Here is a 21,809-nt window from a genome sequence, read left to right on the forward strand (position 1 = left end):
ACCTCACTTCGCCACGCCTTGTAGTCTTCTTTCTTATGAAGCTTAGGCAACACGATGCTTGCAGAGTTGCGCAACGCCTTGGTGTGGTCGTACAGCTCCTTGTCATCGTACCGACCACCGGGGTTCATGTTGTCCAGGCTGCTCTCTCCTCGGCTCGTGTAGCTTCGTCCACTGCCAACAGATCCTTGGCTCGACGGTGGCGGTGGCGGAGGGGGCGGATTTTCAACTGGCTCCGTTTCTTCGATTGTGTTCGAATTCTGCATACCTTCCAGTAACACTCGAAGCAACGGTCGCCCACAAGTAATCCCGACCAATGAGCGAATTAGTCGCTCAGCATCGGATTGCGATAATGTCGCATCATCCGGGCCATTCAGTCTTTCGACCAATCCCAAAGAATCTTTTTCTCGATTCTTTAAAACTTCTTCTTGTGTGTTTTCCACACCAGAGTCCTCGTCAGTCGATCGCTGCGCCCTGATTGGGCCCATAACCTGAGATGACACATGGCGCGTCACCGGGCTCTCCGACCTTCTATCACTACGTAGAGTAGGTGCCATTGGCACAGACTTGTAGGGCAGTAGGTGTAGAGCAAGTATGAATTAGAATGTAAGACAGGTAAGTGCCGGGCAAAGTACCGCGACAGGACCACGGAGTTCTGGTGCTTGCCGCCTCTCACTCGTTGTGCGAGCAGCACAGCAAAAGCAGTTGTGTGAGTGAAAGCTGCCAGCACCTGAACCTCCATGTTCCGCAAAGTTAGATTAGCACATACTCAACCTAAGATAGTCGATAGAAAGCTAAGTATTTCACCATCACCTGCAACGCAGTTGCAGTTGCTCACCACCACCAATGTCGTCCTTCATACATTCCTTGGTATCTTCCGCACGCAGCTCGCACGTGAGCGCGTTGCAGACCGGTACGCCGGGATGCAGTACATGCATAGACACGCGTAGGATTGTAGGTTGGATCGGTAGTACTGGTATTGTCAGTGTATTGGGCTGTGGCAATGACGTCTGGCACTGGACACTGGCAGACGTAGCAAATAGCATCTCACAGTAGCAGGATAGCATCTCACACGCGTTTGGGGTGAAGATAGACGACGGTAAGTAAGTGTGAAAGGCGAAGGAAGTCATCGCAGACAAGCTGAAGTACACGGGGCGACCTGACAAACTGCAGCTCTACCTGGCGAAGCCGGTGGGCGACGCGTGGCTAACACAGCTTGACACGCTGAAAGGTGTGAGGGACACTAATGCCTGCACACATCTACAGTTTGGGGACGCGAAGCTTCGAGCCGTTGGGCTGGCTAGTCGTGAACTGGTCGTAGTGACTGAAGTAGAAGCGGCCTCTGGAAAGGGTCATGTGCACGTGTTGGTGCTGGTTCTTCCCTCAAATGCCGGGTCAAATCGTCCAACAAATGATGAAGTTGACGATGTCAAGAAAAGACTCAGAGTACTGGAATTCGACTTGGCAGTCATCGGGCATAATATATTGACCGACTTCAAGAAATTGTCCGTGCACCAAGACGGCGACAGAGCTGCAATCCCAAGCACCACTGTCGTGAATGAACCGGAGAAGTTTGCAATGGAATGTGAGTCTTTTATTACGGAATGGGAGGTTGGCGCTGTGCACGAGATTCCTGGGACCTGGGAATTCATGGTAAAGATTGGTGGATGCAGCAACAAAATCTATTGGCGATTGGAAGATAAACATATATTGTCGATACTTGTAGATTGATGGTTTCGTGAGTCTACTGCTGGCAACGTCAATATACATGCAAAGAAGAAAAGCATCGTGATGGGATCGCCGGGCATTGGCAAGTCGACGATGTTGTGTGTGATGGCGTTCTACCTCGTTGTCAAGCACAAGAAGAATGTGTTCGTGTACCGGCGATTGACCGGATACAAGCAATACAATTGCCTCTTGTACCTAACGTACGACGCTGACAGATTGGTATATTTCTCATTCCCGTTGTGCAAAGAATCTTGCGCCGTCAACATCTATAAAGCTCTCATTAGTCGACTTGGCATCGAGAATATATGGCTTTTGTTGGATGGCTTTCGCTACAAAGAGATTCCTCGGGGCTTGACAACCTTTGACCTCCTAGCCACACCGCAGCTAGTGGATCTTAAATCACAAGAACTCGATCACGCGTACAGCGGCCTGTTACCTTGTTGAAAAAAACAAGATCTGTTCATGCTGGGTGAGAAAGTCTACAGCTTTGAAGAGGAAGACATGGATCTCCGTTTTTTTTCTTTTAGATGGAAGCGTTGGGGGGTTTGGTCGAGAACACGAGGAAATACGACGCACAGTTTCTGCTGCTTGCAGACTTGTAGAGGACGCCTCGAGGCTTTTTTTGCACATTGTTGACATCCAGTCGGGCAAAAATCAAGACAATTGGTTGCGCCACACATTCGTCAAAGACGCCACCGCAGCAATAAACTATCTCTCACCTGAGTACTGGGATCATGTTGTCGACTCGGGATATGCAATTCTTTCTCTTTCAAAACAAATACGGTCGCAGGAGCTGCTTCGCCTCTACCACTGGGCGCGGGGCGCTGGGCATGACTCCTTTGCTGGCCGTGCATTCGAGATATGTCTTAATCGCTTGGTTACTGACAACAAGTTGGTACTACATGTGTCGGAGTACGACACACCGAAAAAAATAAAACCAAATGAAAAACGACACGCCGACATGAAGCAATTTAAAACGAAGAAAGGCAGTGCATTTTGTTCCGGAACGGCAACCGATACCTCATTTTCCGAGAATGAACTGAAGGAATGGATAGATAACAAAAGTCGCTTGTACTGGTATCCTAAGTGCGACAATTTCCCCAACATTGACAGCATTGTGAAGTTAGAGTCTTCAGACAACGTCGACAAGAAAACTTGTATCGCATATGAGACTGCGTCAAACAAAATGTTACTAACGCGCCTTTGAGAGCTATCGAGATAATCTGTGACGGAATCACACAGCACCTTGCGCTAGAGGAAGTTATCTTCCGAGAGTATACAAACTCTCAGTGAACGGCAGTTCACAGGTCCCCTCTTTATTCAAAAGAGAGCGAAGTGACCTAATTAAGGTAGAATATAAACTGAGTATATCTATAGATAGATAAAGCTTGGGTTTAATACATACTATAAGTCACCTTTAGAAATGCAATGTCGTTAACCAATGGTTGGCTTTGAACGACCTTGGCACTTTGTACAAAATATCCCGAAGTATGACGTGTCACACTTATGTAACCAGAATACACTTAGGGCTACGTACCCCGTTACATCCTCCCTCACTTAGGCTCCGTTTACCGACCAATCAGAATGAAGACAAACTCTCATTCTCAAAGCCGAAAACCATCGACTTGGCCGCGCGAGCGCGGCGGAGGCTTACTTTACAGTTAGAGCCTCGAGCAGCAGTCTGTACGCACTTCTTCTAGGTCTCCACTTCGACCGTTAACCATGCCTCGTGGTACTGCTAAGAGCGGTGCGAAGACACGCTCCAAGGCTGCTGCCGGAAAGGCGCAAGCCAAGAGCACGAAGCCTCACGGCAAAGGCTCGGCACTTAAGGAGGCTACTCAGGTGGCCTCCGAGGCGATCGGTTCCTCGGGTGATGCGGCTGTGGGCAAACGAGCAAGCAAGTGCCGCAGCCCGTCGCCCTCGGCCTCAGACAATCGTCCCAATCCTCGGTTCGTGGAACATGAGTTCGACTCTGGCAGTGAGGACGAAGCCGAGTCCGAGAGCACGCACGATGCTCCTGCGGGCTCTGTGGGAGGGCTCCGCCCAGTGACCAGTGAGCACAAGGATGACAGCGTGCAGTCGCTCGCTAGTGATCAAGGTGATTACAGTCCCGATGATGTCTGCTCTAAGAGTCCAGCCGTCAAGGCTAAGGGCACTCCCAACGCTGGTGGCGATGAGGAAGAGAATCCTCGCAAACGTCTATCGCTTGCCGAGGGTCTTGATCGTGCTAAGGCCTCTGGCGCCAAGCCCTCAAAGAAGCGTACAGCCTCTAAGTCTCCACTCCGCGAGGAGAAGGAGACTCGGCACTCCCATCGGGGCATTTTCGACTCCTCGGATGAAGAGGAGGAGAATTAGGAAGAAGGGGAGGAGGAGGGTGCTATCTCTGAGCCCCGGGAGGTCACGAATGACTTCGCCCAACAGCAGGAAAATTTTTATGCTGCCCAGCGTGTGCGTGGGGGTTCGGTGGTGGCACTTGTCCGCCAGGGAGCTGCCATCAACTTAAGAGGGTATTGGCCTCCCGAGGAGAGCTCTGGGGCTGACCTCTTCTTAGAGCTTCTCGTCGCTCCTCGTGGCCTTGTGGGCGACCACACGTCTACGGGCATCTACGAACGTGCCCTTGTTCAGAAAGAACAGTTGTTCGTTGACAACTTGGAGGCTGCTCGGTGTGTGCTTCTCGCGCCACACCGCATCCCCCTTAAGGACTTCACGACTTGTCGTAAGAAGCCCGAGACCCGGGGTGGTCTCTATCCTCTTTGGGGATACCCCTGGGTTATGCCCGAGAGCTGTCCACCTGGGGTTCCTGTGAGGACATGTTCTGGGCGTCGGTAGAGTCTCTTAAGTACTCACCCACGGAGTTACGGGAACTCCATGAAGATCAGCTGTTGTCCCGCATCCTGAACCAGCGTGATCTTCGTGTGAGGTTTGCCCACTTGGTCAGCAAGCGCATGCTGCCAAGGGACATCCTGAAGCGTGCGGCTTCTAGCGCGCACGATGAGCGCGGGTACGGAATGTATTCATCGTCCGTACCCCGCTCGGGCAAGAAGCCCCGGACTACTTATAAGGCTGTCGCCGCTTCTGTTCCCAGATTGCGACAGCCTTCGGGCACTCAATCAGGAGCCGTTCAATCGGCTCCCACGAGTTCTCGGAGTGGGCATAACCCCTTCACTTCACGAGGAGCTGTCTCTTACCGCGACGCCGTTGCTCCTGGAGGATCCGCTCCACGTGGAAGTGGACTTCTCCATTCCGGTCAAGCAGATGCGGAGGTGCCCTCGTACGAGTACGAGTACTCGGCGCCTCCCGAAAGCCACTCTCGTCCGAGTGCTCCGACTTCGGGTCCGACACAGGGCCCTGAGGTTGACCGCCTCCGTCAACGTGTCCTCGTGCTTGAGATTGCACTTGGCCTTGGGACTGGCGGCGATGCTTCCGCCCAGGCCCGATATCAGGGCGAGCTCGCTCATCTTGCGGGCCGCCTGGACCTGTTGGAGCGAGGGGTCGCGAGCCTGCATCTGCGGGTGGATCGCCGGGCCACTTCGAACGATCTGGACGAGGCCTTTCGCATGATCCGACGGATCGAGGCTTTGTTGCCACGTCCGGAGCCGCCTGCGGCACACTCCCAGACGTACGCGTATGGTGCGTACCCGGCGTACTCAGCGTACTCGGCGTATGGCACCGGGGTTCGTTCATATGGAGCCCCTCCGGCGTACGGTCTTGACCGCAGCCTTGCCGTCCCGACCGAGGCTTGGTGCCTGCTCCGACGACCTCGTCGACGACTGTGACCGGCCCTCGCTTCGAGGAGCTGGGTCAAGGGGGGGTCTGCGAGTCAGCAACCCCCTGTGGATCAAAGTACCGCTTAAGACGTCCAACATAAAACGTCGAGTGCGTCGTCATTGACTTTGGCAGGTCGATGGTGTACGACGCACCATGTCTGGCCAGGACTGCAAATGGTCCGATGAAGCGGTGCTTCAGTTTGTTGCTGCCGACAGAGCTGACAGTGTCACGAGGTAGGTTCCTCGTGTCTAGTAACACTAAGTCCCCAACCTCAAATATACTTAAGTTTCCTCTTCCACGTTTGTCTGAGTACTCCTTTTGTGTATCTTGGGCCGCTGCCATGGCATCGCGGACCCTGCTGACAATGCTCAGGTAGGTATCCGAAAAGGATCCCACCTGTTTCCGCAGCGAAACTGGTCTCACATCCGAGACCTGGGAGGAAAGGGCTTTCCGAGCCTCTCCCCCACTTAGAATAGAGGAGTCAGTGTCTCCTCGAAGAGTGAGAGGCACTCTGGGGTGGCGGAAGCCGTTCAAGTAGAACGGCGTGAGCCCCGTGGACGCGTGCATCGCATTGTTGAGCGCAAACTCAACTACTGGAAGCTGCGTCGACCACGTACGTGGTGCTATCGAGCACACACTGCGCAGGGTGTCCTCGAGCACTCGATTGACGCGCTCTGTTTGGCCGTCTGTCTGCGGATGGTCCGCGGTGGACATCTGCAGACGAGTTCCCAATAAAGGGAACAGCGTTTTCCAAAACGCAGCAGTGAAGCGCGGGTCTCGGTCCGAGACAATCGTCTCCGGAAGACCGTGATAGCGGAAGACGCCATCGACGAACAACCTTGCAATTTGTTCGCCCGTAACAGTGACGGGAAGTGGAGCAAGATGTACCATCTTGCTCAGCCGACACACGAACACCAAAATTCCGGTGTTGCCGTGTCCGTCGGCGGAAAGCCCAAAGATGAAGTCAAGACACATCGACTTCCAACAGTCAGCCGGTACAGGCAGGCTCTGTAGTGGGGCCGAAGAGTGCCCTGCAGGTTTGACCCGCTGACATGTTTCACATGTCTTAACGTATCGGGCGACCCACTTGTACATGTGGGTCCACCAGAAAGCCTGCGAAACCGACAAAAAGGTCTTCTCGCGGCATAAATGGCCGCTGGAGGGCGCGTCGTGCGCCTCCGCGAGGATATCGAACTTTAGCTCCTCGTCGTTGGGTACGACCACCCGTGGAGGATCATTGAACTCCGCCCGGTAATAGAGGAGGCCCTCCTTCAACTCATATCGGTGGAGCCGCGAACGCTGTCGCGACGAGAGCCAGTCGGACTTAGCGCTCGTTCCTGCCATAAGAAACTTGACGATAGGCGCGACAGCCTCATCGTCCCGATACGCCATGCGTATCCGATCATATAGATCCGTTGTCACCCCAGCTAATTTTGAAACGGCCATGTTTCTTCGTGCTAATCGCAGTATGTGGAACTGCTCCACCCTTCTCGGTTGCATCGAAGACTAAGTGATAGCAATATATTGTGATTATTGCAGTGATTATTATTGTGCTATTAGGTATTGCAGTCTTTATTACGGATGTGATTCACGCAAAATAACACTGGGTATTGTATTTCCCATGACCTGCTGTGCAGGATGACACAAGCGCTTCGGCCCCCGCGCCATCGTCTCCCGCCAGGGAAGATGCACCTGTCCGCACCATCGCTTTTGACGAGACTAGAGTCGATTTCGATGAAGCTGTGCGTCTTAATCCGTCGGCAAGCAAGTCCTGTGAGAGTGACGACTACCAGGAAAGTAGCGATGAGAGATTTTCTGCCGCTTCTGATACAGTGGACAGCGACGTTGAGTCGGCGTCGTCAGTGTCTACAGCTAGCGCTCCAAGTCAAGACGAAGAGGAGGACATAAGCAACTTTTTGTTCGACGGCGATCTACATACCCAAGTCACTAAAATTATAAACGCTGACAAGTGCGAGAATCATTGCGTATTAGGAAGGGCGAAAGAGCTGGAATCCTTAGTTGGGTTGCTCGACAATATGACAAAGGCAGAGCGGATGACGAGTTTGTATACGTTGCTGGCACTGCTAATGGTTGCACCTACGGCCGAGCGCAAACGTGAAGTTAAAGACCATCCTGAGCAATCGCCCGAAAAACCAACTTCAGCTACAACTACCAATAAGACAAAGAGACAAGCTGGTCCCGCACAGTCCAATCGAGGGGCAAAGAGCCGCAAAACCGCTGAGGGATAATGAGGGAAGTCTCGTGGCAACCTCCACAAAGTTAGTTAAAAATGTTGCTAATGTCCTGTGAGCATTTTGACAAACAACATGTTACTAATGTCCAAAAGTCAAAATTCAGAGAAAAAGTCAAAATATACCCCCAAAGCTTTGAACCCACTCCACTCTATCGCAATTTTATCATCTCAGAGTGCGATTTAGCGCACAAGACTGCCACCAATCGATCCCTCGCTAAATTTTACGTCATGTACAACAATTGTTTTGTTTGTTATTTTATGTTCGACATCGAGATAATGTTTTTGATGGCCTCGTTCTCAACTTCACCTGCACCAAATTGGATGTATGAGGGCTCGATGGATAGATAAGACGTCCATCTATCCAGTGGTAGTCTTAAATCGCGATTCGTCCTTACGTTCATGAGTTACAATTCGTTTGACGCGGTCTCATATCTTCAGATCAAAGTCGCGGCGAAACATGATATCGACAGCAAGGAGCTCGAAGAGATGAACGAGATTTTCAAGGCTGCAGGTAGTGAGCCACCCGGTTAGGTTGCCCTTTGCCTTGATCTTAAATTAAGCATAGCACTGCTGTTAACCTCGTCACCTGAAGTTCTCGAGGCTAAAAAAGAGTGCCAAGTGCTCGTGGGATATTACGATGTGGCTCCGCTAGACAACAATGCCAATGGCCCGCGGAACGATGTATCTCCCAAAGAAAAGGTCGATCCCAACGATAAATAAAATTTGCGAAAGCGCCCACGTACGACGTACAAGTAGCAGCCAGCGTCAGCGTGTTTGGTCTGTTGAGGGGGAGAGGAGGATACATGTAGTTTCGACAATAATTTGGCTTTGAAGTACTGTTTAATGAGTGAGTTTTTAACGCTACAGTCTTGACCCAGACTCGGGGTGGCCGACCCCAGCCGTCGTATCTAGCACGTTGACGTGTCACTTGATTAAGTGCGCACCGCCTCCGCTGCAAACTTGAAGCCTCGGTACCTCTGTGGTAGGTGACATACATGCCGGTGTGGGTAAACTTTGTCTAATGCAACGTCAAGGTGTGGAGGTGGGACCTTCATCAATTCTTCTGATACATACAGTGAAGCTTATGTCTACCGATTAATTACGCTGCCTCTTTTAACAAAAGTGGAAATCTCCACGCCTTAAGTGAACTGACCGGTTAGGAGCCAATAACCGCCTTTCATTTAGTTCTTAGTTTCAGACGGATTGGGTATGATCCAGTATTACCGATATATTATGCTTACATATGCCAGCCTTCCGAAGCTGTAATCAACACGAGAGAGCAGGCGTTGTATTAAGGGGTACCGGTTTCAGGCGGTAAGTACTCAAAAGCCGGTAACCAAACCATCCCGCGATGATTACGGTACGTTGATTACGCTATCGATGATTAGACGAGTAGGTTATATAATTGGACGAGTGTTGGTGAGTGGATGCACCAATTGATTGGATGACCTAGGTAGTGAGGACAGTGTAAGCTCCGATAAATCAATCACTTCGGAATCTTCCTTCTTCCCCACAAGTGTCTTCGCTCCGGTCTACTCCCGAGTTGTGACTCTTCCCTTCGCTCCATACAAGCCTAACGTTGCCTAAAACCCGTGACATTTATCACGTTGCGAGCGCAGAAAGTGACATAACCGATTCTATCACGCACTTATGTTCACCCTCCCAGCGTCGACTCCAGCATTCTTCTTAGTCATTACGGCGAGCGCCTCCGTGTATGCGCGGAGACTGGTCACCTTCTCCACTGCGGGTGTCAACACCCGGCTCACTCACGCTTCGGAACGTGAGTGTCTTCTCGTATTCATTCACGATATCGGTAACGTCTTTCAGCAAGCGACTGCGCGGCTCCCAAGTATATTCACCCCGGGAGCGTCGATTGTCGCGCCGCTTGCATCGGCGGGTAGTTAGCCGGCGCAAGTACACTCGAAGTAGCCTCGAGGCTGATCAGGTTACGGCTAGTCCAAGCTGCGAGAGGAGTCGCCGTGCTGTGCGGCGCTGTCAGAATCTTCTGAGTTTGAATGCGTGTTACCGCGCTAACCGAAGCGATCTTTGAGGCTACACTCGAGGAATCATGGACAACTGGTATCGATACCGTTTGGCGAAGCATATATGTTGTCGCCGGTGATGTCAAATCAAGAGTGGTCGGCTTATCCCCAGCTTCATCCCCACCCAGCGTGGAGACACACGGCGCCGTGGGATGGCCCACGTCGATGAGAGCGGAAACACATGCTGAAGTGTGAGGGGAGAGTTAATAGGCCCGTCAGTGCGTCAGACTTCTTTATTGGAGTTGTTGCGCGGTAGGGTCTCGGTCAGTATCTTCCTCACTTCTTCATTAGTAAAACAACTGACCAAAGTTCTAACTAAAACTTTCCTGAGCGTCCAATCTTCCATGTCAATCACCAGCTCATACTCATTGAAACCCCATTGCAAACCATGATTCACACTACCGCCATGCAAAACTATATGAAGGCTATGGCTATGATAAAGTAGCTGTCTTTGTAAAATGTCCTGGCGTGTTTGAATGAACGCACGCAAACATCAGTTGGGTATGCCTCAGTGGGATTTTGCCGGAAATTTAGATAGTAGTCTAGCGTAAATACCATTTCTCCCAGTCCCCACGAGTACACGCAGCTGTCGTTTGCGTGTGTCAGATTGAAAGAGCTACCACACCGACATCGACGTTGTGTTCAAGGCCTTGATCAAGAAAGGCTCCATATGCTTCATCTTTAGCGAATACTTGTCCGACAGGATTCGTGCCACTGTATGCCCTCCTTGCCGTGGTAGCGACCCCACGTATAGATCTTTTCGGCTGGTGTTACGACAGCCGTGTGGCGGTCGCCACCCACATCCTGGTCGGTTGTGCTCTGTCGAAGACCAAAGCCGGTCAGTTTTACCAAGACGCTCTCAGCACCGAGGTGGCCCAGTGCCCCATCGTCACTGCAGCCCCGTTTGTGCACAATTCCGGTCGAAGGGATAACGGCCAAGTTGAGAAGGAAACGGACAGCCTGAAGCTTAGACAGTGAATGTACGACACATGGAACTTGATTTTGGAGTCCTCTTGAACCTCCACGTGGCTGCAGTCTCCACTGCCAAAGATCAGCATTTGGCCTGCATGTGCTCCGAAACTGGCGTCGATCTCCGCGCGTAGATGAAGTACTCCTTCTTGTTCTACGTCTAGCAGCTTTCAGTCCTGTAACAAGACTCTTGTTGTGCGCACGTTGCTCCTTAAAGTTGGTTGCGAAAGCTGCCAAGAATGAGATCTCAAATACGGTATCTGAAAGGGAGCTAGAAAAGAACTTTTAGAAGAGTAGTCTATCCATAGCACACCTCTGTCGTGATTATGAAGAACGCAGTGCTTCGTTGAAGTACCGTGGTTTTCCTAAAGGCGCATTCGTCGTCCTTCTATAATGATTTGTGTTGGTTTTGTATAGGCCATTGACGCGTAAAAGGGTTAAAACAGATTTGAGTGCGTGAAAAGTTTAAGTTGAACGTGGATTGTATTGAATTCAGACTTAAAAGTTGAACGCTCAATACTGTACGAACCCCAACAAGAACTTCAATTGCTTACATAATAACTACTTCGAAGTATCCTAGAGCCTACATGTAACGGGGTACGTAGCCCTAAGTGTACCCTGGTTACATGAAGTGTGACACTTCACACTTCAGGAGTATGACACGTCATACTCCGAGATATTTGGTACAAGGTACCAAGGTCGTTCAAAGCCAACCATTGGTCAAACAGCATTGCATTTCTATAGGTAGCTTATAGTTTGTATTAAACCCAAACTTAACCTACCTATAAATATACTCAGTTTACAATCTACCTTATTTAGGTCACTTCGCTCTCTTTAATTAAAGAGGGGACCTGTGAACTGCTGTTCACTGAGAGTTTGTATACTCTCGGAAAATAACTTCCTCTAGCGCAAGGTGCTGTGTGACCCCGTCACACTTGGTAGCACTCGTAGTCAATCCACGCCACCGCGGGTAGACTACCTGAACCTCTCCGAAGTTCGTTGCCATGGATAGGAACGACTTCTCCCATATGAACGACTCTCAGGTCGAGTCGGTTCGGAAGATGGCAGGCATCTTCGGGATGGAGGCCCTGCAGAGACTGGTGGTATCAACACCGGCTGAGCAGCTCGAGCGCGTCAATACATTCGACGCGTACGAGCAGGGCCTCATCGCGCATGTGCGGGAGAACCTGCAGGCTCCGGCGGCGGAAGTAAATCCGCCTCACCCGAAGCCAATACGGCTTAAGGTTAAGCCGTATGAAGGGAAGGAAGGCGAGAACCTTCTCTTCTGGGTCCGAGACGTAGAGCTCGCGATGGACGCGGCTCTGATCTCGACCGAGCAGCTGCGTGTTGCTTTTGCACTCTCCAACCTTAGCGGCCGTGCTAAGAGTTGGGTGTGCACACGGGAAGCAACCTCCCCTGGATGTTGTTTCACATCCTGGGCTCAACAGCTCCGAGCCGCGTTCCTCCCGGCGAACTACGAGTACCGCCAGCGTTCGCGCTTCCTCGCGTGTAAACAAGGAAGGCGCGAACTGCACGAGCATGTGCAAGAGATACGGGAGCTCACGGCGTCCCTACTGGGAAACCCACTCAACGAACACATCAAGATGACTGTGTTCATGGACGGCCTTCGAGTGGACCCCGCACGCACTCAGCTGTTCCGGGTGCAGTCAAGCACCCTTGAAGAGGCGATTCAAGTGGCTCTTCAAGAAGAGTTCAGCCATCGCCAGGCGCGTACGCCGGCCTCAGCGTGGCCTGGGAGTTCCTTGTCGGCTCCCGGTCGAACAAGCCCCAACGGACCAGTTCCCATGGAGCTCGGGTCCGCCGAACAGCGTGACATCCGCTGCTTCGGCTGGGGAAAGATGGGCCATTTCAAGCGCGACTGTCCCGCGGAAAGACTCCGCAGACGGTCCTTCCCCAAGCCCGTCCTCAAGGGTCGCTGGCAGAAGCCAGGATCCCGGGGACAGGGGAACGCCGGGAACCAGTCGGGGTGGGGCGCCCTACTGGGGAAGAACTAAGTCTTCGTGATGGGTGCGCAGGTGGCGCGTACCACGGGAACTTAGCCCCTGAGAGTCTTCGCACTCTCGAATCGGCGAAGAGCAGCGGCGGGTTGCTCGTAGTACACGGATGTGTACGGGGATACGATCATCCCTTTAGAATCTTGATCGACTCTGGGGCGTCGAAGAATTTCGCACGCCGCCAGACGGTTGCTCGCAGCAGCAACAAGCTGTCCGATGCTTTGAGAGAAAGCAAGGGCAACGGGACGGTGTCAGTGCGACTGGCCGACGGGAAGGTCGTCACTGTTCCCAACGTCCAAGTGGATCTGGCCGTCAAGTTTGAAGACTTTGACAGCCTGGAACAGTTCACTGTTCTTGATACGGATCCATATGATATGATCCTGGGCATGCCCTGGCTTGAGAAGCACGAGCCATGGATCGACTGGCGAGTCAAGGCAATCGGTGCCAGCCGCCCTGCGCAGTCCAACAGAGTAGTGGTGAGTCATGCTCCCACCTCTGTCAGGACCCGGGGCGCCCGCAAGGACTGCCAGGGTACCAAAGCATCCGGTAGATGCTTGGGAGTCGTCGACGTATATGACGACTCCGAGGATGTTATGATGGTGGCAGCTCCGAGAAGAGGCGCTTGCCAAGTGGGTAACTTAGGTCCACAGGCGGGTAACTTAGTTCCGCAGACAGCGGCAGCTGTCACGAACGCTGAGAACAGCGTGTTCAGAGTGGGTAACAGAGCTCCACTTACGGTCGCCCACACCTTAACTGAAGAGGAAGACGTCGGATACGCTTCCTGTGTGGGGAACACAGTGCCACACGCGGTCGCCCAGAATTTAACTGAAGAAGAAGGCGTCAAATACGCTTCCTGTGTGGGTAACACATTGCCACACGCGGTCGACCAGACCTTAACTGAAGAGGAAGGCGTTGAACACGCTCTCTGTGTGGGTACCACGGTACCACACGAGGCCACGAGTGCCTCAGGTGTCGTAGCGCCGACATCCCTAGACGTGGGCAGCAAAGCTCGACGTCACGGTCGCCGTCGTCAACGACGTCGCCGCCGCCTCAAGTCGGATCCGAACTTCGTTCCGATCGACGTCGCTTCAAGCGACCCGGAGGCCAGGGCCCGCGCTCCTTCGACAAGGCCGGTGGAAGAGTGCTGTCACATCTTCGATGGCGAGACCAGTTTACCCGTCAAGGCATCTGGTGTCAACTTGGAACCGTTGCCAGGGGTTGCAGAGATACTCAACCTCGAGGAAATGACGGCTGAGTCTTTCCTGACCAACCTCAAGGCTGGAGAGAGTGCTGAGATGGTACTCATGAGACCTGAGACCACTCGGGAGGAGCTGAGCTCCTCTTCTGTCCTGGACGAGAGCGTCCTGGAAGACCTGAACAAGCAGCGTCAGACGCGCTTGGGTTATGAGATCCTTAAGTACCCCAAGGATCCGGTGTATCCTTTAGTGACGGAGTATGCGGACGTGGTGAACAAACACCCACCGACCCAACTCCCACCGTATCGAGGCGTACGGCACGAGATTGATCTCGTGCCCGGCACAAAGTATTGTGTCACGAGGCAATAGCCTCTCCCGCGCGAACAGTGCGAGGTCATTGATGACTTCTTCGCCGCGAAAGCGAAGGCAGGCATGGTGCGGGAATCAATATCCCCGCACTCGACGCCGACTTTATGCGTTCGTAAGCCGAACGGAAAGTGGCGTCTGGTTCACGCTTATAACAAGCTGAACAACGCAACGGTGCCGGACTAAACACCGATCCCACGAAAGGATGTGTCGGTGAACAACATGGCCGGGAGCGTACTGTACAGTGCGCTGGATTTGGTAGACGGATACTACCAAATCCTGATGTGAGAGAGCGACATCCCGCTCACCACGGTAAGCACTCCAAGCGGTATGCTTTGAGAGTGGCTCGTCATGCCGCAGGGCTTGTCTAACGCCCCGGCGACGTTCAATCGCCTGGTGACGCAATTGTTCCGCCCTTTGCGTACCCTCGTACAGACGTACTTCGACGACATATTCGTCCATAGCCGTGCCGAGGGAGGCAAGACGGCCATGGAGGTGCATCTAGGACACCTCCGTCGAGTGTTAGACGTAATGCGAGCGAACAAGCTCTACGCCAACATCGACAAGTGCGTTTTCGCGTCACCAGAGATTAAAGTTCTCGGTTGCTTCGTAGGCAACGTGAGCGCATGGGCTGACCCAGACAAGGTCAAGGCCATAGCAGCATGGCCGACGCCCCGATCCCAGAAGGATCTTCGAAAGTGGTTGGGCTTGGCCAACTACCTTCACAAGTACAGCGCAGGGTACGCGGGCTTCGCTAAGCCCTTGTCGAGCCTCCTTCAGAAGGACGTCGACTGGCGCTGGGAGCAGGAGCACCAGGATACTTTTCACAGCATCAAGGCCAGTCTCCAAGAGGCCCCTGTCCGGGCCCTGCCGGACGAGACGAAGCCGTTTAGCGTCGTCTGCGATGCCTCCGATTACGCCATCGGATGTGCATTGCTGCAGGCCGACACGGCTGGACACGAACGAGTCATCTCGTTCCAGTCCAGGTATCTCAAAGCCGTCGAGCGGAACTACCCTGTCCACGACAAGGAGCTCCTGGCAATGAAATATGCCCTTGTGAAGTTCCGTGTTCACCTTCTGGGCTCTAGGCCCTTTGTGATCTACACAGACCACGCGTCCTTGAGGACGGCGACTAACTAGCCTGACCTCTCCCAAAGAATGGCAAGGTGGCTGTCCTTCTTCGCGGAATACAACTTACGCGTCGAATACAAGCAGGGCAAGCTCAACGTGCTTGCGGACGCCCTCTCTCGGCGTCCTGACTATGAGTTGGCCCACATCACGCGGGTGACAACGGATCTATATGATCGGGATACGCATGGCGTATCGGGACGGAGGCTGTCGCGCCTATCGTCAAGTTCCTTATGGCAGGAACGAGCGCGAGGTCCGACTGGCTCTCGTCGCGACAGCACTCACGGCTTCACCGATATGAGTTGAAGGATGGCCTCCTCTATTACCGGGTGGAGCCCAGTGAACCTCCACGGGTGGTCGTACCCAACGACGAGGATCTTAAATTCGACATCCTCGCGGAGGCGCACGACGCGCCCTCCAGCGGCCACTTGGGCCGCGAGAAGACCTTTCGGTCGGTCTCTCAGCCCTTCTGGTGGACCCACATGTACAAGTGGGTCGCCCGGTACGTTAAGACACGCGAAACATGTCAGCGGGTCAAACCCGCAGGGCACTTTTCGGCTCCGCTACAGAGCCTGCCCGTACCGGCTGACTGTTGGAAGTCGATGAGTCTTGACTTCATCTTTGGGCTTTCCGTCGACGGACACGGCAGCACCGGAATTTTGGTGTTCGTGTGTCGGCTGAGCAAGATGGTACATCTTGCTCCAGTTCCCGTCACTGTCACGGGCGAACAAATTGCAAGGTTGTTCGTCGATGGCGTCTTCCGCTATCACGGTCTTCCGGAGACGATTGTCTCGGACCGAGACCCGCGCTTCACTGCTGCGTTTTGGAAAACGCTGTTCCCTTTACTGGGAACTCGTCTGCAGATGACCACTGCGGACCATCCGCAGACAGACGGCCAAACAGAGCGCGTCAATCGAGTGCTCGAGGACACTCTGCGCAGTGTGTGCTCGATAGCACCACGTACGTGGTCGACGCAGCTTCCAGTAGTTGAGTTTGCGCTCAACAATGCGATGCACGCGTCCACGGGGCTCACGCCGTTCTACTTGAACGGCTTCCGCCACCCCAGAGTGCCTCTCACTCTTTGAGGAGACACTGACTCCTCTATTCTAAGTGGGGGAGAGGCTCGGAAAGCCCTTTCCATCCAGGTCTCGGATGTGAGACCAGTTTCGCTGCGGAAACAGGTGGAATCCTTTATGGATACCAAGCTGAGCATTGTCAGCAGGGTCCGCGATGCCATGGCAGCGGCCCAAGATAAACAAAGGGAGTACTCAGACAAACATGGACTAGGAAACTTAAGTATATTTGAGGTTGGGGACTTAGTGTTGCTAGACACGAGGAATCTATCTCTTGACACTGTCAGCTCTGTCGGCAGCAATAAGCTGAAGCACCGCTTCATCGGACCTTTTGCAGTCCTGGCCAGACATGGTGCGTCGTACACCATCGACCTTCCAAAGTCAATGCCGACGCACCCGACGTTCTATGTTGGACGTCTTAAGCGGTACTTTGACCCGAAGGGGGTTGCTGACTCGTAGACCCCCCTTGACCCCGCTCCTCGAAGCGAGGGCCGGTCACAGTCGTCGACGAGGACGTCGGAGCAAGCCTCGGTCGGGACGGCAAGGCTGTGGTCAAGACCGTACGCCGGAGGGGCTCCATACGAACGGACCCCGGCGCCATACGACGAGTACGCTGAGTACGCCGGGTACGCACCATTACGTCTGGGAGTGTACCGCGGGCGGCTCCGGACGTGGCAACAAAGCCTCGATCCGTCGGCGCCATACGCCGAGTACGCTGAGTACGCCGGGTACGCACCATTACGTCTGGGAGTGTACCGCGGGCGGCTCCGGACGTGGCAACAAAGCCTCGATCCGTCGGCGCCATACGCCGAGTACGCTGAGTACGCCGGGTACGCACCATTACGTCTGGGAGTGTACCGCGGGCGGCTCCGGACGTGGCAACAAAGCCTCGATCCGTCGGATCATGCAAAAGGCCTCGTCCAGATCGGACGAAGAGGCCCGGCGATCCACCCGCAGGTGCAGGCTCGCGACCTCTCGCTCCAACAGGTCCAGGCGGCCCGCAAGATGAGCGAGCTCGCCCTGATTCCGGGCCTGGGCGGCAGCATCGCCGCCAGTCCCAAGGCCAAGTGCAATCTCAAGCACGAGGACACGTTGACGGAGGCGGTCAACCTCAGGGCTCTGTGTCGGACCCGCAGCCGGAGCACTCGGACGAGAGTGGCGTTCGTGAGGCGCCGAGTACTCGTACTCGTACGAGGGCACCTCCGCCCCTGCTCGACCGGAATGGAGAAGTCCACTTCCACGTGGAGCGGATCCTCCAGGAGCAACGGCGTCTCGGTAAGCGACAGCGCCTCGTGAAATGGAGGGGTTATGCCCACTCCGAGAGCTCGTGGGAGCCGATTGAACGGCTCCTGATTGACTGCCCGAAGGCTGTCGCAATCTGGGAACAGAAGCGGCGGCAGCTTCATAAGTAGTCCGGGGCTTCTTGCCCGAACGGGGTACGGACGATGAATACATTCCGTACCCGCGCTCATCCGGAGCGCTAGTAGCCGCGCGCTTCAGGATGTCCCTTGGCAGCATGCGCTTGATGATGAAGTGGGCAAACCTCACACGAAGATCACGCTGGTCCAGGATGCAAGACAGCAGCTGATCTTCATGGAGATCCCGTAACTCCGTGGGTGAGTACTTAAGAGTCTCCACCCATGCTCAGAAAATGTCCTCACAAGAGCTCCACGTGGGACAGTTCTCGGGTATAACCCAGGGGTATCCTCAAAGAGGATAGAGACCACCCCGGGTCTCGGGCTTCTTACGACAAGTCGTGAAGTCCTTGAGAGGGATGCGGTGTGGCGCGAGAAGCACACTCCGAGCAGCCTCCAAGTTGTCGACGAACAACTGTTCTTTCTGAACAAGGGCTCGTTCATAGATGCCCCTAGAAGTGTGACAGCCCACAATGCCACGAGGAGCGACGAGAACCTCTAAAAAGAGGTCAGCCCCAGAGCTCTCCTCGGGAGGCCAATATCCTCTTGAGTTGATGGCAGCTCCCTGGTTGACAGGTGCTGCCACCGAACCCCCACGCACACGCTGGGCAGCTTGGAACTCCTCCTGCTGCTGGTCGAGGTCATTCGAGACCTCCCGGGGCTCAACGATCGCACCCTCCTCCTCTTCTTCTTCCTCCTTCTCCTCCTCTTCATCCGAGGAGTCGAAGATACTCTGATAGGAGTGTCGAGTCTCCTTCTCCTCGTGGAGTGGAGACTTAGAGGCTGTACGCTTCTTTGAGGGCTTGGTGCCTTTGGCTTTAGAGGTCTTAGCACGCGCAAGACCGTCGGCAAGCGAGAGACGTTTGCGAGGATTCTCTTCCTCATCGCTACCGGCTTTGGGAACGCCCTTAGCCTTGACGGCCGGACTCTCGGAGCGCACAGACGTTCTGGGACTGTGATCACCTTGATCACTAGCGAGCGACTGCACGCTGTCATCTTTGTGCTCACTGGGCACTGGGCTGTGCCCTCCCACAGAGCCCGCAGGAGCATCGTGCGTGCTCTCGGACTCGGCACCGTCCTCACTGCCCGAGTTGAGCTCATGTTCTACGAACCGAGGGTTCGGACGATTGTCTGAAGACGAGGGCGACGGACTGCGGCGCTTGCTTGCTCGCTTGTCCACAGCCGCGTCACCCGAGGAACCGATCGCCTCGGAGGCCACCTGAGTAGCCTCCTTGAGTGCCGAGCCTTTGCCGTAAGGCTTAGTGCTCTTGGCTTGCGCCTTACCGGCCGCAGCCTTGGAGCGTTTCTTAGCACCACTCTTTGCAGTGCCACGAGGCATGGTAACGGTCGAATTGGAGACCTAGACGAAGAGCGCACAGGTTGTTGCTCGAGGCTCTAACTGTGAAGTGGGCCTCCGCCGCGCTCATGCGGCCAAGTCGATGGTTTCGACTTTGATAATGAGAGTTTGTGACGAACACCTCTTCATTCTGATTGGTCGGTAAACCGAACCTAAGTGGGGGAGGATGTAACGGGGTACGTAGCCCTAAGTGTACCCTGGTTACATGAAGTGTGACACTTCACACTTCAGGTGTATGACACGTCATACTCCGGGATATTTGGTACAAGGTACCAAGGTCGTTCAAAGCCAACCATTGGTCAAACGACATTGCATTTCTATAGGTAACTTATAGTTTGTATTAAACCCAAACTTAACCTACCTATAAATATACTCAGTTTACAATCTACCTTATTTAGGTCACTTCGCTCTCTTTAAATAAAGTGAACTGCCGTTCACTGAGAGTTTGTATACTCTCGGAAGATAACTTCCTCTAGCGCAAGGTGCTGTGTGACCCCGTCAACGCCAGTGACGCGTGAAAGGGTTAAAACAGATTTGAGTGCGTGAAAAGTTTAAGTTGTTGAGACGCTAATTTTCATAAGGTGCTAAGGTATACCCGCTGCGCGCGTAAATATCGCGCTGACTACTACCTACAGATGCGCGGTCAGCTTGCCTGTATCACCGCGGTTGTGACCTATGCCCGTGTTAGTGACCCGCTTATGGATTGCTTTTAATTCGGATTTAAAAGTTGAACTCAATACTGTACGAACCCCAACAAGAACTTCAATTGCTTACATAATAATTACTTCGAAGTATCCTAGAGCCTACACGATTCGCAAAATGAATACGCGCTGCCATTTGGATTATGCGAAAGGGTTAAAATACACCAGAACAGTAAAAAACGAAATGAATGTTGACTTCTATTTTAGTTAATCATTCTAAATAGGACTTATATGCATGTTGACACTCGAGAACGCCGGATGTCATCCTGTGAGTATTTGCAAGACCAGTTTGAGTCTGTGGCTCAGTTCGTTTGACAACATGTATAGAATCAGAAACTTGTATCCAGGATAGTCGCACATGTCAAATACTCGGCTGGTTTGTCGGTTGGCCAGAAGTTTAGCTCCTTGGAGTCGTTTCTTTGTAGGTTTTTCCCATAGTATCCCGAACACATTGTTGAGTTGTTTGGCGATCGTTCTCGGAGGATAAAGTATCTTGGTAGAGACGCCTACTAAGTCGAGAATCGAGAGTTGTCACTCGAAGAAAGGTATTTTGTAGGGGAGTGGTGTCCTTGATGGTCTGGTGTACTACGTGAGCAAAATCCACAACCTGGGATCTACGGGAAGGGCTGTACGTTTAAGCAAAAAACAATAAAAAAACGACATGAAGGTATTGAAAGCCGGCTAAGAGATACCGTAAAATTACTTTCGTTATTCGAGCAACTGGGCTCAGACAATTTCTACGGGACTGGAACTCCTATAGCGTTGTGCACGGCAATCGAAACGCGAGCAGTAGCACGAGGAACAGCAGGAACTGCGCTATTATGCACCGGCGGAGCCGTAGGTGGCACCCGCGACGACAGCCATTCCCGAGCCCATGCCTGAGGCTGGAGGACGACTTGACTCCGAAATCGCAAATCAACAAATAGACACGCTCGTTATTATTCCCGGACAAGCGAAATGCTAGGATGTAGCTTACCTGTCTTCCATAAATGACTGGCAAAGATTGATTGCCAGCACAGCAGCGATGATCGCTGCTCCCTCTCCAGCGCACGCTCGAACGGCGGTGTCCATGCACTGTACTGATTGCGGGAACTGCACATGCTTGATCGAAACTGCGATGAGGTACCAGACAATGACAAGACCAGCGACCAAGTCTTGTGCGTATCTTGAAGTCAGCAGTCCCAGCACGATGACGACGCAGAGATACGAGACGTAGGTAGTGAGACCCAGATAAGCGTGATTCGAGTGCTGCATCGACATCGCCAGTTGGGTGAAAGCCAAGGTGGTAACCCACGCAAAGTACATTGAGATTGGGAGCTCGTTGCACAAGTACAGGATCCAATCGAACGGTCCGGTCTCGCGTGCATTCCGGTCATTAACGGCGTAGACGTACAGCACCAGAATGGCCAACCATAACGCGTAGATGATCACGGTGGACGCGTACACATGCCCCGACACATATAAGAACACCCAAATGGTGTTAAGAATACACGTTATGCCAAAGCACATCCGAAGTTGCGCTGGTTGGTTGGCGTCAGCGAACATCGAGTATCGGGGCGCGAAAACATCGACAACGACCAGCACCGCTTCCAGTGCATACACGAGGATCCACAGTACCAGAGCGTAGCTTGCAGGGGTGATCAGCGTCTCGTACTCTCGTGCTACTGCCACAAAGCGCTTGGCATACACAATGTTCACGACTGCTTGCATCACAAAGAGGGCGCCATTGATAAGAGCGAAGGACGTGCCTTCCATGGTTTTTAGTGCGGCCTTGACAACGAGTGGGCAGAAAGAAAAGTG

At 53.3% G+C, this 21,809-nt stretch overlaps 1 protein-coding gene and 1 pseudogene across 1 annotated transcript; one reads left to right on the top strand and one right to left on the bottom strand.

Annotated features, from left to right (window-relative positions):
* Positions 1-1,083: 1,083 nt before the first annotated feature.
* PITG_16348 lies at positions 1,084-2,602 on the top strand (annotated as a pseudogene; the record flags this gene model as incomplete).
* An 18,144-nt stretch (positions 2,603-20,746) lies between these two features.
* PITG_16349 (uncharacterized protein) lies at positions 20,747-21,791 on the bottom strand (the record flags this gene model as incomplete). Its single annotated transcript, XM_002897365.1, has 2 exons — positions 20,747-20,909; positions 20,986-21,791. 2 exons carry the CDS (start codon positions 21,762-21,764, stop codon positions 20,747-20,749), a joined length of 942 nt encoding a protein of 313 aa, XP_002897411.1.
* Between the last annotated feature and the right edge of the window lie 18 nt (positions 21,792-21,809).

Source organism: Phytophthora infestans, genomic scaffold, assembly GCF_000142945.1.
Source record: "Phytophthora infestans T30-4 supercont1.45 genomic scaffold, whole genome shotgun sequence".
Lineage (NCBI taxonomy): Eukaryota > Oomycota > Peronosporomycetes > Peronosporales > Peronosporaceae > Phytophthora > Phytophthora infestans.